The sequence below is a fragment of the Sphaerodactylus townsendi genome, linkage group LG04 (assembly GCF_021028975.2).
Source record: "Sphaerodactylus townsendi isolate TG3544 linkage group LG04, MPM_Stown_v2.3, whole genome shotgun sequence".
Taxonomy (NCBI): Eukaryota; Metazoa; Chordata; class Lepidosauria; order Squamata; family Sphaerodactylidae; genus Sphaerodactylus; species Sphaerodactylus townsendi.
In genome coordinates this window covers 152380679-152396590 of record NC_059428.1, presented here as the reverse complement: position 1 = coordinate 152396590, position 15912 = coordinate 152380679, and the positions used below count along the sequence as shown (strand labels likewise).

Genomic DNA, 15912 nt, shown 5'->3' with positions numbered 1-15912 from the left:
GGAGCAGGCTGCCTGGCTGGGTGCTGCATAGAGCCTGAAGACAGGCTTCGATTGATTAAATGATAAGGCCGCCCTTCCCCAATGGCTCTCATCAGGAAGAGCTCGGGCTCAACTCAAAACTAGGGGCCACTAGACTCCTGCTTGGTTGCACTGCAATAGACAGCTTCCTCTCTTGTGATAGCTGCAACAGTAATCTTGGCAACAACCACAATCGCAACAGCAACCAAGGGCCTTCCGTGCATTCTCGGGACTCACCGTAAAGCCCGTTCTGGACTGTTTGAGGCCGATTTCACGGTCTCTCCAAAGAACGGGGCTCTATCACCAAGGCTTCTGCTTCGGGTCTTCTGGCCCAAGGAGGTCGAGAAGCTTCTTCACGGCATTCTCCCGCTGAAGGCACAGCACCAAGGAGGAACCAGAGGTTAGGTGGGCAGAATGGGCCTGCAGGCTCTAGGAAGGGGGTGGGGGTGGGAGGAAGAGTCACAGGGAAAAATAAAGAAGAACAGAAGAAGGGTTTTGGTTTCCTACCCCGTTTTTCTCAGCTGTAAGGGGTCTCCAAGTGACTTCTCCTCCCTGTCACAGACACATTGTGAGAGTTTTGAGAGAACTGTGGCCGGCCCCAGGTGATCCAGGAGGCTTCATGTGGAGGGGTGTGGAATCAGACCCAGTTCCCCAGATTAGAGTCTGCTGCTCATATGCAAGAGCAGGGAACCAGACACTTTTCTTCACTACTACACAGTGCTGGCAGAGACAGGTTGTACTTTTGGGTGATGGAAGAGGTGGCTTCTTGGTGACCCAGAGTTGCTGGCTCTGACATCTGCCTCGCGAGCTGACCATGACAAGGTTGCCAAGGGCCAGGAGGCCATCTGTGGAAAACATCGCGGAAGGCTGGCTTTTAGCAATTTCGAATTCCAAGCAGCCAGCAGCCACCTTTTAGCATTCAGGCCTGTCGTAAAATCTCACATACTTTCTATTTTTAAGATCAGTAAATATAACTACTTAGGTTTCCCAGATGTCGGGACTGCATTTCAAAGTGTGGCATAACTAGGTGCCTTGGATTTTCCCGACCTGGATACAGACATACGTGACGTTTCCTTCCCGTGGCTTCATTTGTAGAGAATAAACTGTAACACATGAAGCTGGCAGGGATGTAAGATGTGAAGATCTAAGGTAAGATCTGAGGCTGCGTGCCGGGGAAAGGGAATTCAGAGGCACAGAGGCACACACACGGCCTTTGCAAAGTAAAACTACATTTCAGAAAGCTATAATTCCAGGGCCCAGATTTACTAGTGGTCCAGGCCTTTTATTTGACCCTGGCGCTCATTGTGAAATTAAACATCGTCATCGATTTGCCATCTGCAACGAGAACGGCTGTTACGGTTAATATGATTAGGAAGCCACAACAAGGTAGCTGAGTACTGTATTATGGACTGGATATCAAGGGCCAAGTATTTGGAAGCCCTCCACCAGCACTTAAGATGAAAAGGGACCGTAGCTGTGGCTGTGCTGTTGGGGATTTGTGGGGAAGGACGATGCATCTAATCCTGCACCGAAGATCAGCATGGATGGGTGTCCACTAAGGACCAGAGATGCTAGGGGAGAGGACCAGAGATGCTAGGGGAGAGGACCAGAGATGCTAGGGGAGAGGACCAGAGATACTAGGGGAGAGGACCAGAGAAGCTAGGGGAGAGGACCAGAGATGCTAGGGGAGAGGACCAGAGATGCTAGGGGAGAGGACCAGAGATGCTCAGGGGAGAGGACCAGAGATGCTAGGGGAAAGGACCAGAGATGCTAGGGGAAAGGACCAGAGATGCTAGGGGGAAAGGACCAGAGATGCTAGGGGAAAGGACCAGAGATGCTAGGGGAAAGGACCAGAGATGCTAGGGGAGAGGACCAGAGATGCTAGGGGAGAGGACCAGAGATGCTAGGGGAGAGGACCAGAGATGCTAGGGGAGATGACCAGAGATACTGCTGCCCTTCTTGCAGCCTGTAAATCCCAGGAAACCAGTGCCCCTGCACAGGAAAACAGGGGGTTTATTCATTTGGATATCACATTTACATCCCACTCTTTATATTCCAGGAGTTCAGGGTAGAAGTGGGTAAACCCCCTGGGGGTCATAGGCAGACCCACACCAAGCAGAGTCAAGGCAGCTCGCAGCTGGTTCGGCAGCTTAACGTCATTGAAGCACCAAGTCCAAAAGAGTGCAACAGAGCCAAGTCCAGAACAAGGTCAAAAATGGGTTCAAGCAACAGGAACACAGCCAATGGCTTTCAAGACCAACACAACTCTGCTGCCACAACACAGCTTGAGTTCCAACCCCTTGTACACCAAATGTCCCACCCACCTCATGCAGCTCTGCTCCTTCATACTGGCTCCTGCAGAGACTTCTCGTTCAGAACAGCTCGCCCTACAGCTGCTGGCCTGCCGCAAGGCTCTTTCCTGCAAGCTGGCACATGCAGTTTCTCTGGCTTCCTTTGCTCCAGGGACTCTGGACATCTTCATAAAGCAGAAAGCTAGCAAGGCCTCCCCTGGTTTGGTGTCAAGAGGCTGGCGCATCCGTCTGAGCCTCTGGCCCTGGTCCTTTGGGGACCACTGAAGGTTCTGCCTGAGCATCTGGCCCAGGTCCTGCAGGTACTCAATGAGGCTCAAATTCTGGGCTTGTCAGCATTATTTGATACTCTGGGGCCAAAGCTGTGCCCTCTTCCATGCTTGAGTATCCATCCAAGCAATCCCCTGAGGCAGACAGGGTTGGAACCACACCATGTTTAGCCTGGTCCCATGGTTACTCACAATTGTCTGTCAGGGGAAAACATCTCTTTGTTGGGCACCAGGCTGACGTGTTTGTTTCTGCTCAGTTGTTTGGGTTGGTTAAGATTTGTTGAATTCCTCGCAGCCTGCTTTTCCGCGTTCTTTCATAATTGCAGCTTCGGCTGTTGATTGTTTGTACCGAGACGTTCTTAATTGACTGCCGGCTGCTTTGAGTGCGTTTTGTTTAGGGAAGCAAGGAGAGAAATGCTTTTAACTGCTAAAGGATTGTCGAAGCCAATGGAAGTGACAGACTCCTCTTGCCGGAACGCAGCGGCTAATTGACCTACGCGCATTCTCAGAAACTTCGGAATTACTGCCCGCGGCACCCAGAGCCAGTTTTCATCTGAACTGAAGATGTTTTGTGTAAAACCATGTCCATGCACAAGGAATGTATGCTCACAAAGATGCATGTTGTGGGGAGAGGAAGGGAAAGGAGCTTGTAAGCCACCTTGAGTCTCCTTACAGGAGAGAAAGGTGGGGAATAAATCCAAACTCTTCGTCTTCTTGTTATTGGTTCTGCATTTCTTGCCTCATAGAACTGGACTTGCTGTCTCAGTTCTCTTGAATCCTCTCTCAGCCCTGGCACCTGCCTCACAAGGTGTCTAGTTGTGGGAGAGAGGAAGGGAAAGGAGCTTGTAAGCCACCTTGAGTCTCCTTACAGGAGAGAAAGGGGGGATATAAATCCAAACTCTTCTTGTTGTTATTGTCTGCATTTCTGTCACACTTTTCCAAGATGGCATGCACCAGGGTGCTCTGAAGATGTCCGGTCCTTGCCCTGACCAGACCCCTGCCGAATGACCTTCAGCAAGACCATTATATCACATCCTTCCGACTGTACCTCGAGACCCTGGCTGGTAGCCCACACAGACTTCTTGCCCTCCCTTCTGAGTGAACGCCACTCGCTAAAAATAGACCCGCTCCTCGGTTTATCACGTTCCAGTGCCACGACTGTCACATCTGGAGCTGCACAGTGCCACTGACGACTTCGGCGAATCATTTCCTGTAATTTCTCATGCCTTAATTGAAAAGGCAGAGAGAGAATAATCCGGCAACGGCTCCATTCTGCCACAGCAGAAATGTCATAATTCCGTTCCGCTGGTGCTTTGTTAGATTAGCATTAAACCTCAGATCGTTTGAGGAGGGGGGGTGGCCAATTAAAAGAAATTAATCCTGTGGTAATACCGCATGCATGCTTGTGGCAAACAACTCAGAGTTACTTGGGCCTAAAGGAAACCTCATTCATGAATAACGTGTCCATGGTCCGTTGCTAGTGGTGTAGTTGTTAAGAACAGGTGGATTCTAATCTGGAAAACTGGATTTGATTCTTCACTCCTCCACCTGAGAGGCAGAGGCTTATCTGGTGAACCAGATGTGTTTCCACACTCTTGCATTCCTGCTGGGTGACCTTGGGCTAGTCACAGTTCTTTGGAACTATCTCAGCCCCACCTCTCTCACAAGGTGTTCACACTGGATTAGAAGGGAAAGGAGCTTGTAAGCCACCTTGAGTCTCCTTGCAGGAGAGAAAGGTGGGGTATAAACCCACCTTTTCTTCCTCAGTGAGGAGACCACAGATCTCTAAATTACAGGTCATGAAACCCCAGTTTAGAATGAGGCCCTATGTGGGAGAAAGATGTTTAACCCTTAGCACTCCTACCTTGTGGTTTAAAAAAAAACACTTTTAGGAATAACCAGTGGGAGCCTGTTTTCCCCCCCATCTTATTTTCTGTGAAGGGCCCTGTTACAACTGTGCAGAGCTAAAAGGATTAAATACCCTTCTCCCATAGTCCAGGTGGTTTTGACCCATAAAAGAGTTCGAAAAGATGATCAGAAAACCCCTGTCAGAAATGTGCCGGTACCCTGCCACTTTTGACCCTGGGAAGGGAAACTCTGCGTTTGGGCTAGGCAATCTCTGAAAAGAGGGTGGGGGAGCAGATGTCACATGATTTTTAACCCAGTCCAAATAGGATAGGATATTTAATTTACATACCGCCCTCCCCCGGAGGGCTCAGGGCGGTGTACAACATAATAGGAACAATAACATGATAATACAGAACCATAAGGCTACATATAAAGACAATATCAATTTCAGTAAATCCACAAATCAGCAATTCCAAAATAGTATTGTCGGCGTATCTTCACGCAGCCGGAATCCTCACTTGGGTGCTGTGTGGCTCTCGGGCTGTAAGGGTCAGGAGGTTCTAGTAAGTATTCTCTCCTGACGCTACTCGCTTCGGCATCTGTGGCTGGCATCTTCAGAGGATCTGATGTTGGGAAAGCAAGTGGGAGTATATATCTGTTGGAGTGTCCAGGGTGGGTGGGGAACCGTCTGTTCAGAGTAAATAGCATGGCAACCAGGTCAATAGTTGACCAGGATACTTCTATTCAGATGCTCCCACCAGTGACCTTGCTATCTACAGGGTTACTCCCAGGCTATAGTCTTCATTGTTACTCATATAATTCTATCTCAGATGCCCTCAACTAGTTGACCTGGTTGTCAAGCTTTGTTACCATAGACAAGGTGTTCCACCCACCCCTAAGCACTCCAACAGATATATACTCCACTTGCTTTCCCAACATCAGATCCTCTGAAGATGCCAGCCACAGATGCAGGCGAAACGTCAGGAGAGAATGCTGCTAGAACACTGCTAGAACACGGCCATACAGCCCGGAAACCACACAGCACCCAAATTCAAAAATAGGTTTTTTAAAAAATGTATTTGCTTAAAGATTGATACTGATCCCTTCTTCTCCCACACATTCAGACACCCACCCCGAGAACAGCTTCTGAATGGTAGGGAGAGACTTTCCAGGACAGCCCAGCTGCTGCAGACAGTGCCAGATGCTTATTTCCCAGTCAGTGGGCGCCCCACAACAATCATTATATAGGTCTCTTGTGAGCCTGAAGAAGAGACTGTACCTATTCAGCCATCATGGCCCCAAGCAAGAAAACCTAGGAAGCTGTCATTCCCGTCAAATCTACTGACTTTGAACAAAGGTCGCTCAGTTGAACTACATTTCCCAGAGTTCCCTGGTGAACTCCAGGCACACATTTGATCCAACTATCAATTCTGGTACTCTCAGTGAAACCTCTTTGCACTAACAAACCTCCTCGTCTTCAGATGAATGGAGTGCTTCGGCCTGCTCGGGGCTCAAGTTGAGATGCCTCATTCCAACCAGGCGGAATCTCTCTTGATCCAGTTTCCGAAGGATTCGAGCTAGATTGCGGGCCCACATGCCGGGTTTGATCAACAGCACGGTGCAGAAGACCTCGGCACCTGTCCAAAAGAAGAATGGGAGAAGCTACTGGTCAAGTTACAAACAGAACACTATGCAAGCCCCTCGGAGAAGTGTGCAACCTGCAACTGAGCTGTACTGCTGCAGAAATTGTGTGGGTGTGTGTAGAGAACGCTCTGCAGTGCAGCCCAGAGACATTGGTTTCCCAGCTCCATGAACTACAGAACAAAGAACAGCAAGTTCTGCTTCTTTATCAAGGCCTTGTTTTGTCAGAATATGTACTTTTAAGCACATTCATTGTTTCTAGACATGCCGAGTGTTTAGGCTCATACAGGCTCAGGAGTGGTGTAGCGGTTATGAGCAGGTGCACTCTGATCTGGAGAACTGGGTTTGATTCCTCGCTCTGCCACTTGTGCTGTGGAGGCTTATCTGGGGAATTCAGATTAGCCTGTACACTCCAACACATCCCTGCCTGGTGACCTTGGGCTAGTCACAGTTCTTCGGGACTCTCTCAGCTCCACCCACCTCACAGGGTGTTTGTTGTGGGGCAGGGGGAAGGGGTAGGAGATTGTAAGCCCTTTTGAGTCTCCTTACAGGAGAGAAAAGGAGGTATAAATCCAAACCCTTTATCTTCTTCTTTGATGATGGTACTGAGAAACTGCAGATTCCCATTCCACAGATAAAGAATTGAGGCCCAGAAGTGGCATCTGGAGGGGAAACAGCTTCACAGCCTGCAAGGATTCTTCTCTGCGAGTGTGAGTTTACAGCGATAACACAGCTCCTCTTTTGGGATGTGAAGAGTTAGCGACTTGTCCGAGGTCGAGAGACAAATCCGCAGCAAGAACCCGAACGCCGTTCGCCAATACTTAGCAGGGACGCTTTCCCTTGTGTCGGTTGCCATGGAGCCTGTGAATCTTTTCATCAATGTTCTCAAGGAGGTATTCATCTTCTCAGCGAGAGAACTCCCAGCCGGAATTGGGTTGCCTCCATTTGGTCAGGTAATCTAGTCAGCGCTGAGGCAAACGGTCCCTTCCCTTTGGCTCTCTCGGCCTTTTCAGAACCAGACTAGACCCACGGGCGTTCAGCCATCCTTCCATAGCCTTATGTCTCTGCAGCCTGATTTGGACAGGTTCTGGGTCTGGGGGAAGTCACAATGGGCACTGGCAGGGCCCCTCCTCTCCTGCTGTGGCACTACTGGCTGGGCTGAGGTAAACTCAAAATGCTACAGAAGCACTCCTAGAGCTAGGAGAGCCAGCATGGTGTAGTGGTTAGGAGCAGGTGGACTTTAATCTGGAGAACCGGGTTTGATTCCCCGCTCTTCCCCCTGATCGGCAGATTCCTATCTGGTGAACAACGTTAAAAAAAATCTGCTGTATTTCCAGGAAAACCTTTCTCTTGTTAAACATGGGTTATGGGCCTCAACAGATCTGGAATGTTATCTTTAAGTTTCTCTTTAAATCTGAATTAAAAAATAAAAAGATTTTACAAAGGCAACACTGGAGCCTTTCACTTGGATCACTGGATTTTTGCCATGCTGACCAGGGCATTTGTTAGCGTCTTTCTCTTCCACACTTTCTACTTCCTTTCTCTCGGAGACCAGAATTGTTTTGACTGACCAGCTTTGTCGCTCTCAAAAGCTTATCCTCGAAAATCACAGTCTCTGAGGTGCGACTGGAGTCGAATCTAAATGACCTGCTCATGTCTATGTGCTTTCTCTCGCCTTCTGGTTCTTTTCCCAAAACTAGAGACTTTACTGAAGCGTTTGTTATACTCGCACTCCACTTGGTCTCAAAGGCTCTGAGGGCAGCATGGGTCATTCTCCTCCCCTGCTTTATCCTCACAACAAACCTGTGAGGTAGGTTAGGCTGAGAGAGAAAGGCTGGCCTGAGGTGGGCATCATTTGAACACAGGACTCTCAGATCCTAGGCTGACATTCTAACCATAGGGCCGCAAGAGCCCTCCAGACTGATTCCAGCTGGAGCTGTTATCAAATTTTCTTCCCAACGGCCAAACGGTTCACTTATTGTTGTCTTGAGTGCGATATTGAAGGCTAAAAAGTGGTATTGATCAACACGCTGTTTCTCTGGATACTCTATTCCAGAAACCTGCATTTAGTTCTCAGACGTGGGTAGGGTTCACCGTCAATGGTGCTCCCAAAGATGGAAATGGGGAGGCTTGAAAACAAAGTTGCTCTTATTCCTAATTGTTGTTCATTGAGTGTCTTCTGCGTGGGCATACAATGGAACTGGGCAAGGCCAGGCATGGAGATTCGATTTTGAAGCTTCCAAAAAGTTCAGCATCTTTGGAGCGCTCCCCCTCCCCTCGGCCAGGTTTCCCCTGCAATCTTGTTTACAACCTCCCAACATTTTGCGATTGGTCCAGCATCCCACAGCAGCCATTTTGTGACAGAGCCCATTCTCTGTTACCAGAGTTCCAGAAGGGCCCACTGGTGTAATAAGATCGGGGACTGCTGGCTGACTTGCTGACCAGTGTACCCTTTCCCCACCCTACCCCCTAGAAAGGAGAGAGGTTCCTTACCAGCTTGCATGAAGTGGAAGAGTGACTCGGCGCTGCTTGTCTGAATCTCACCCCCTGCAAACAAACAGTGAATATATTTTTACAGAGGGGGAACACAGCAGGTAGGGCTCAGGGGATTTATGCGGCTCTGCAGCTGCAAATGTTGGCTCAATTCAGACACCGTACTGAAGCGGGAAGGAAGGAAGCTGTAGAGCCAGACCCTTGGGGGAAAGAATAGCAAGGTTTCTGAATGGCTGTCACTGTACCCTGAATGGGCCTTAACTGCTGGGAAAATGGCAACATCCAGCTGTTATCAATGCCTGCAGGAAGTGATCTCCCCATCCCAAGTCAAACAGGGGACAGATGTGCATGAAGAAGAAGGAGGAGGAGGAGTTTGGATTTATATCCCACCTTTCTCTCCTGTAAGGAGACTCAAGGTGGCCTACAAGCTACTTTCCCTTCCTCTCCCCACAACAGACACCTTGTGAGGCAGGTGGGGCAGAGAGACCTCTGAAGAACTGTGACTAGCCCAAGGTCACCCAGCAGGAATGCAGGAGTGCGAAACATATCTGGTTTACCCGAGAAGCCTCTGCCACTCAGGTGGAGGAGTGGGGAATCAAATCCCGGTTCTCTAGATCAGAAGAGAAAGCACTGCAGATTTTTGCAGAGTGGGAGAGGAAAGCAGAGCGCCTTCGCTGGGAATGGGTTGATGCTTCTTGAGGGATGCAAGATCTTTCCCTTTTCTGAGGATCTGAAGTGGGGTAGAAGATCCGCTGCCCTTCAGGAGCGCCTCTTTGCCTTCCTCCTCTCTGCCTTCCTGTCTTCTCTGCATGTGTTTGTCTTTTATTAAACATTTGCCTTTTACACATTCTTAGTTGGTGTTTGTATAGCCAATAGCCTAGGTGTAGCAGATTTTGTTCTTGGTTCAGTTTGTCTGTTCCACTACACTTCATTTCTCTGGTTTACCTCAATCACTACATCTGGCCTCTACTTGACAAAAAAGCAAATGAGACACCCACATACACACAAAAAGAAGCCATGAGACTCTAGCAGCCTCTCCTCCAAAGGGAACCAACCCAATATAATAACCACCCGAGGAACTTCTTGCTGCTTGGCGAAGCAATAAGCAGGTCACAACCCCAAGCTAAAACAAAGCACAGACAGTTCTGTCTGTACATATCCATCCCACCATTGGCTTTCTCTCCCTTCATCCCCATCAGAATGTGGATTGCAGGTTCCTTGGGGCGGGGGCCTTGGCATTCACTTATGTTGCTTTCTAAAGCACCGTACATGCTGATAATGCTACAAAGATGGCTGCTAACAAGTATGATAGCAAAGCATTCTGCAGATTTTAGTGCATGACCAACTGAAGTCTAAAATTTCTGATCTGGTGACAAGCTAAGTCAATGAGAAACTTTCCAGCCTAGTCTCAGGGTACAGCGGAAAGAAACTCTTCTTGTGGACAAGACAGCATGGCGGCAGGACGTACCTTTGGATTGGGGGCACCTGACAGGAGGCGGCAAATACCTCAGGGCGAGACGGTGGTTGGCATCTACAAAGGGAAAGCAACGGACTAGTCAGGAATAAGCAGAGGATGGCACAACAGTCTCAGTGGCTACTGGGTGGACTTTTCTGTTCAGCTAACAATGAAAGCAGCAATGGGCTCCCTGCAGCTGTGGGGTCCCCGGCCCATGGTTTTCCGTTTGCATATGAATAGGGCTTGGGCTCCATTTCCTTATCATGAGACTTCATCCTCCAGGAATTTGTGTAAGGGACAATCGAATCCAGGGGCCATCTTGTGGCATTCAATCGCACAAGTTATTTATGCATCACATGCAGAAATGCTTCACCACGCCTGTCCTGAATCTACTGCCCGTCAGGTTCTCTGACAATAGCACCTCCAGGGCCCTTTCAGCCAAAGGCAGGGATGTTGAGGCCCCGCCAGGCAAAGATTCTTTCTGCCTCCTATCACAGACCCAAACCTCATATGTACAAAACCCAATGGAATGTCACAGGAGGTGGTGATGGCCACTAACCTGGATAGCTTTAAAAGGGGCTTTATCCAAGAGGAGATCTATGGCTCCCAATCTTGATCCTCCTTGATCTGAGATTGCAAATGCCTTAGCAGACCAGGGGTTCAGGAGCAGCAGCAGCAGCAGAAGGCCATTGCTTTCACATCCTGCCTGTGAGCTCCCAAAGGCATCTGGTGGGCCAGTGTGAGTTGCAGAGTGCTGGACTAGATGGACTCTGGTCTGATCCAGCAGGCTCCTCCTTATGTTCTTAAGCCCACCTCCATGGGTGTTCAAACTGACCCCCAAAAAGCTGCCTTCTTAGTCTCTACTGGGAGGTCTTGTCCAAAAGAAAGCAAATCTGGTAGTGATGCCCTGGGGACTTCTTACTGCTCAGGAAAGGGGGGGGGCATTAATGAGAAATCATAACTACAGTCTATACTAGACTGTGAGCCTGTGTCTGCCTCTCTGTCGCAAAACAGATCTCTTTTTTTTTAGTTTCAAATAATTACAATCGCACCATCCACCATCTTCAGTGTGTCAACAGTTAATTAACAGGCTGAGACACTTCTGAATTGCAGAAACTACGTCAGGCTTTGGATCTCATCTGGCATTTTACTGTGACTGGGACTGGATGCAAAGGGCAAAAAAAGAGAGACAGATTTAACAATGTGCCCAGGCAAGCCGTGGCAGCTCGATAACGAGGCAGTGTGTTGCCTTCAAGGGACAGCAGCTGGGTCCCAAGCAGAATAAGTAAGTGGGAGCGGGCAGATCAAAAAGTTATCCTTATAATGAACAGGCGCTGCATAAAAATATGGCCCCTTTGGATCTGTCACCTCAGGTAGAAGAAGAAGAAGAGTTTGGATTTATATTCCCCCCTTTCTCTCCTGCAAGAAGACTCAAAGGGGCTTACAAACTCCTTTCCTTTCCTTTCCCTTCCCTTCCCTTCCACCCTCACAACAAACACCCTGTGAGGAAGGGGGCTGAGAGAGCTCTGAAGAACTGTGACTAGCCCAAGGTCACTCAGCTGGCATGTGTTGGGAGTGCACAAGCTAATCTGGTTCATCAGATAAGCCTCCACAGCTCCAGTGGCAGTTAGGAATCAAACCCAGTTCTCCAGATTACAGTGCACTTGCTCTTAATCACTATGCCACTGTTGCTACTAAAAATGTTTTCGGCCAACTTCCATTTAAGCTCTGTGCAAGGAAGAGAATACACCACCCACCGCCTATGAAATCTTTCCTGGTGAAGAATAGGATTGCCTGCCGGTAGGCCATCTCAGGGGTTGATGACATCACTCTGCAGAGATCACTGGTGTTTGCCCTTGGCTTGCTGTAGGGTGAGGTTTGAGTTTTCAGGATCTCGGCAAGGCCTGCAAAGGCACCGATCCCCCGGAGCGCGCAGATGAGTGCCGGACTCGACACAAGCGTATTGATGCTCGGGTGCCAGAGCTTGTCGCCCACTTCGAAAGGCGTCGTTTCCTTGGCTTGCGTCCGAGTGAGGCAAGGCAGCCACTTCAGGGCGAGGAGCTCAAATTCTTGGTCATGGCCATCCAAGACTGCCAAGAAAAGAGAAAAATTATCACTACTGATTATCATGGAGGCTCCTTGCAGGAGACACCCTCACAGCATTCTGCTCCTCTTCTCACTTAGAAGAAGGAGTCTCAAAGCAGCGTACAAACTCCTTTCCCGTGCTCTCTGCAACAGACACCTTGTCAAGTAGGTGGGGCTGAGAGAATTCTGAACAAACTGTGATTGGCCCAAAGTCACTCAGCAGGAAGTGGGGAAACAAATCTGGTTCACCTGATGAGAGTTTGCTACTCAGGCGGAAGAGCGGGGAATCAAATCAGTAAGAAACTTATGGTGTTTCTTAGTTATTTACAATGTTTAGTTTAGCTCTGTTTCCTGGCAAACTTTCAGACCAGGGAGTGGCTTAAAAACCTCACACTTCATTTTAAAAACCAAGCAAAAAAAAGTTAAAAATCTTTATTTTGTTGTCTTTGATAAATTTTAAAAATCTGGTACAGGTCTTTCCGCTCTTTGCACATGCACGCCAACAGAAACATCCTTTCTGTGGCATGTGTGATTTTGTGTACACTCACGTTTAAAAGGCGCAGACATGATTTGCTGACAGTGAAAGAGATCAAATGAGTTTTGAGGGGGGAGACCCGGCAGGTGTCCTTATTTTGTCATAGAGGAAGTGGGGAAAAAGCATCACAATCCATTTCAGAGACAGCTGATTAAAAGGACTTCTTGACAACGCCATTGCTACCAAGCGCTCCTGCACCGAGCAGTAGCACAGCACATAATTACAGGTTTGGGGCCATCTCTGATAATGGTTCCTTGGCAAGGAGACTAATTATAGAGCCAAATGAGACTGTATCGCCAGCCTAGCATGAACAAGGAAGTTATTCATGTTTGTGTTTGCAAACTGGGCTTGCTGCACGTGCACTAGAAATGTCAGGTTTTCACATGGCTCTGAAATTATAACGCCACTCTGGTTTTGTGCCGAAGCCCTCTAGAGAGATCCCCACCACCACGTTGAATTCGGGACAACCTTAAACATGGCGACACGCTCTTGTTCCCTAGGAGGTAAACGGACCCTATACAGCTACTAAACAAATAAGGCACAGAAGAAGAAGAGTTGGATTTATATCCCCTCTTTCTCTCCTGTAAGGAGACTCAAACTCCTTCCCCCCCCCCCCTGCCTCCCCCGACAACAAACATCCTGTGAGGTAGGTGGGGCTGAGAGAGCTCTGAAGAACTGTGACTAGCCCAAAGTCATCCAGCTGGTGTGTGTTGGAGTGCACAGGCTAATCTGGATTTCCCAGATAAGCCTCCACAGTTCAAGCGGCAGAGTGGGGAATCAAAACCAGGTTCCTCCAGATTAGAGTGCACCTGTTCTTAACCTCTACGCCACTGCTGCCTGTTGGTGAGGTGGCAATTTCTTTTAGGACTGTTCAACAGAATCACCAGGCTTCTTTATTTCATTTACAGACCATCACCACCTTTCTCTAGGGGAAAAAAACCTAGGACCCAGTTGGGCTCACTGACTTGAAAAAGATGAGAATAAACATACAGTAGCTCTGGGGAGAGGGATCAGAACCACGTTCCAGAAAGCTGCCTGTGGCAGAAGTTAAGCTCATTATGACAAGCTTGATACGCATATTTTAGAAGTTCTGTTGTCATTCTGGTATTTTGCCTAAAAAGGCAAGCGGGTTCAATCACACACACACCCCCTCCACAAAACTACTTATATATGCTTGTGAGGAACATTATTTCAACGAATGAACGCCACTGATCTTACTCTCCTCTTAATAATAACGGTTCTTCAGTTGGGCATTGTTGTTCCCAAATACCTGCGCAATCTCTAATTTGGGAGTCGGCCGGGGCTTGCAATTCCTTCTTGTGGCCAACAGCAAGGATATGATGAAGGAATTCGCCTGCAGTCTTCATGGCTTCTTTCCCAGACAGGGTCAACAGGACGATTTGTTCCATGTCAGGATCAGAGGCGTATCTCCTCGAGTGTAAGATATCCAGGGGGATGGGACAGGGGTCGGGCACTGCGCAAAAACTGCCACCTGCCAGTGGAACAACGAGAAAAACCCTCAGACCACTTAGCACAACTTTATTGCTCTGAAGAAGGTGGTTTGCATGATCTGGATTTAAGATGGTTCCAGGCACACTGTTGTGTGCCGTGGACTGATTGCAGGAGTGCAAAACTCGGATCCAAATTCTTCTAATCTGCAAACTGCCCTTGATGTCCTTGAATGAGTCTATGGCTTGGGTCAGAGGTCACGCCCAAAATCAACGATGCTCAGAAGTTTGCACTGTCACTCTGCCCTTTGAACGTGCTGATTCCCTCCACACTTTGCCACTCATGGTAAACAACCATTTGTCCCTGCATCTGGATCGGACAAAGTATCCACCTTGGAGACCCTCTTTGGATGTAAAGGAAGACTAGAAATGCTTTAAATAAATAACTGAAAATAAAAGCGCAGTGTGGACACCACACAGTTTTGACTGCAAACAAACCAGGTGAAAATAGACTCGTGAAACTGGACCGTTATTCTGAACACCTTGTGGGACAGGTGGAATAAGGCCATAGCCCCGGCTTTTTAAATTAGGACACTTCAGCCCTGCCAACTGCTAATTCTCTTCTAGGAAATGGCATGGAGAATCCACATTTGGGAGATCTATGAGAGGATTCGCACATTTCTACCTCGGCTCCTGCCTTTTCTTAATGTAGAGATTTTACACTCGAAAAGACGGGTGACAGGTTTCAAACCAACCCTAGTGCTGGTTGAAGGGACATGGCAAATGATTGGTGGGGCCCGGCCTCTTTTTGCCTCACTGTGGCTACCTGCCAGCACGGCATATGAATACAAACAGCTAGTGGGGCTGGAGAGGAAGGGGATTTTTAGTAGAACAAACAAACCTCGGAGAGGAAGGGGATTTTTTTAGTGGAACAAACAAACCACGATTCAAACAATGGTGGCTGCATTTGGCCACAAATAAAAATGTCCTTAGAAGAATCACAGGGCATGCACACCAGCTCTGCCCTTGATCTCCTTCAGGCATTAGGATTTTGGGTCCTGCCCTGCCCTCACGCACCCAGAGCTTGCAGCAAGCTGTCAGTATAAGGAGCTGCGTGGAAACTCAGGCCGGGTTCTGGTCCAACGCCGGGCGATGAGCTGCTCTGTCGTTTCGCCAAGAAGCCTTCCTCAGCCAGTCCGTTCATCAACCCTAAACAGGGTGGTAAAAAAGAACACAAGAATCTATTTTTGACACAGTGTGGAAGAATGTCCCACTGCACGGGACATTTATTCTGGGTCACATTTCCAGTTGCCTGCAGCAGGGACACCACAGGGCAGTGCATGCCTGCGCAGCAGAAATAGTATATTCTGCCTTGAAAACCCTCATGAGCTACTAGGACTTCTTCTGGCAGACTTCTGAAAACAGCAGCCTGGCTGTTAGATTTCAGCAATCTCACATGATGTTCCTCGACATAAGAACATAAGAACAAGCCAGCTGGATCAGACCAGAGTCCATCTAGGCCAGCTCTCTGCTACTCGCAGTGGCCCACCAGGTGCCTTTGGGAGCTCACATGCAGGATGTGAAAGCAATGGCCTTCTGCTACTGCTGCTGCTCCCGAGCCCCTGGTCTGTTAAGGCATTTGCAATCTCACATCAAGGAGGATCAAGATTGGAAGCCATAGATCGACTTCTCCTCCATCAATCTGTCCAAGCCCTTTTTAAAGCTCTCCTGGTTAGTGGCCATCACCACCTCCTGTGGCAGCATATTCCAAACACCGATCATGCGTTGTGTGAAGAAATGTTTCCTTTTA

At 48.6% G+C, this 15912-nt stretch overlaps 1 protein-coding gene across 1 annotated transcript in view; it reads right to left on the bottom strand.

Annotated features, from left to right (window-relative positions):
• Positions 1-15912, bottom strand: part of DNAAF8 (dynein axonemal assembly factor 8) — a 60306-nt gene that overhangs the window by 2918 nt on the left and 41476 nt on the right. The window contains exons 21-27 of the mRNA XM_048494173.1: positions 15180-15311; positions 13925-14146; positions 11792-12124; positions 10047-10109; positions 8579-8632; positions 5912-6081; positions 256-447 (exon numbers count right to left, since the gene is read on the bottom strand). Of these exons, the coding sequence (XP_048350130.1) occupies positions 319-447; positions 5912-6081; positions 8579-8632; positions 10047-10109; positions 11792-12124; positions 13925-14146; positions 15180-15311 (1103 nt within the window). The 3' untranslated portion in view covers positions 256-318. The remainder of the gene's footprint in view (positions 1-255; positions 448-5911; positions 6082-8578; positions 8633-10046; positions 10110-11791; positions 12125-13924; positions 14147-15179; positions 15312-15912) is intronic.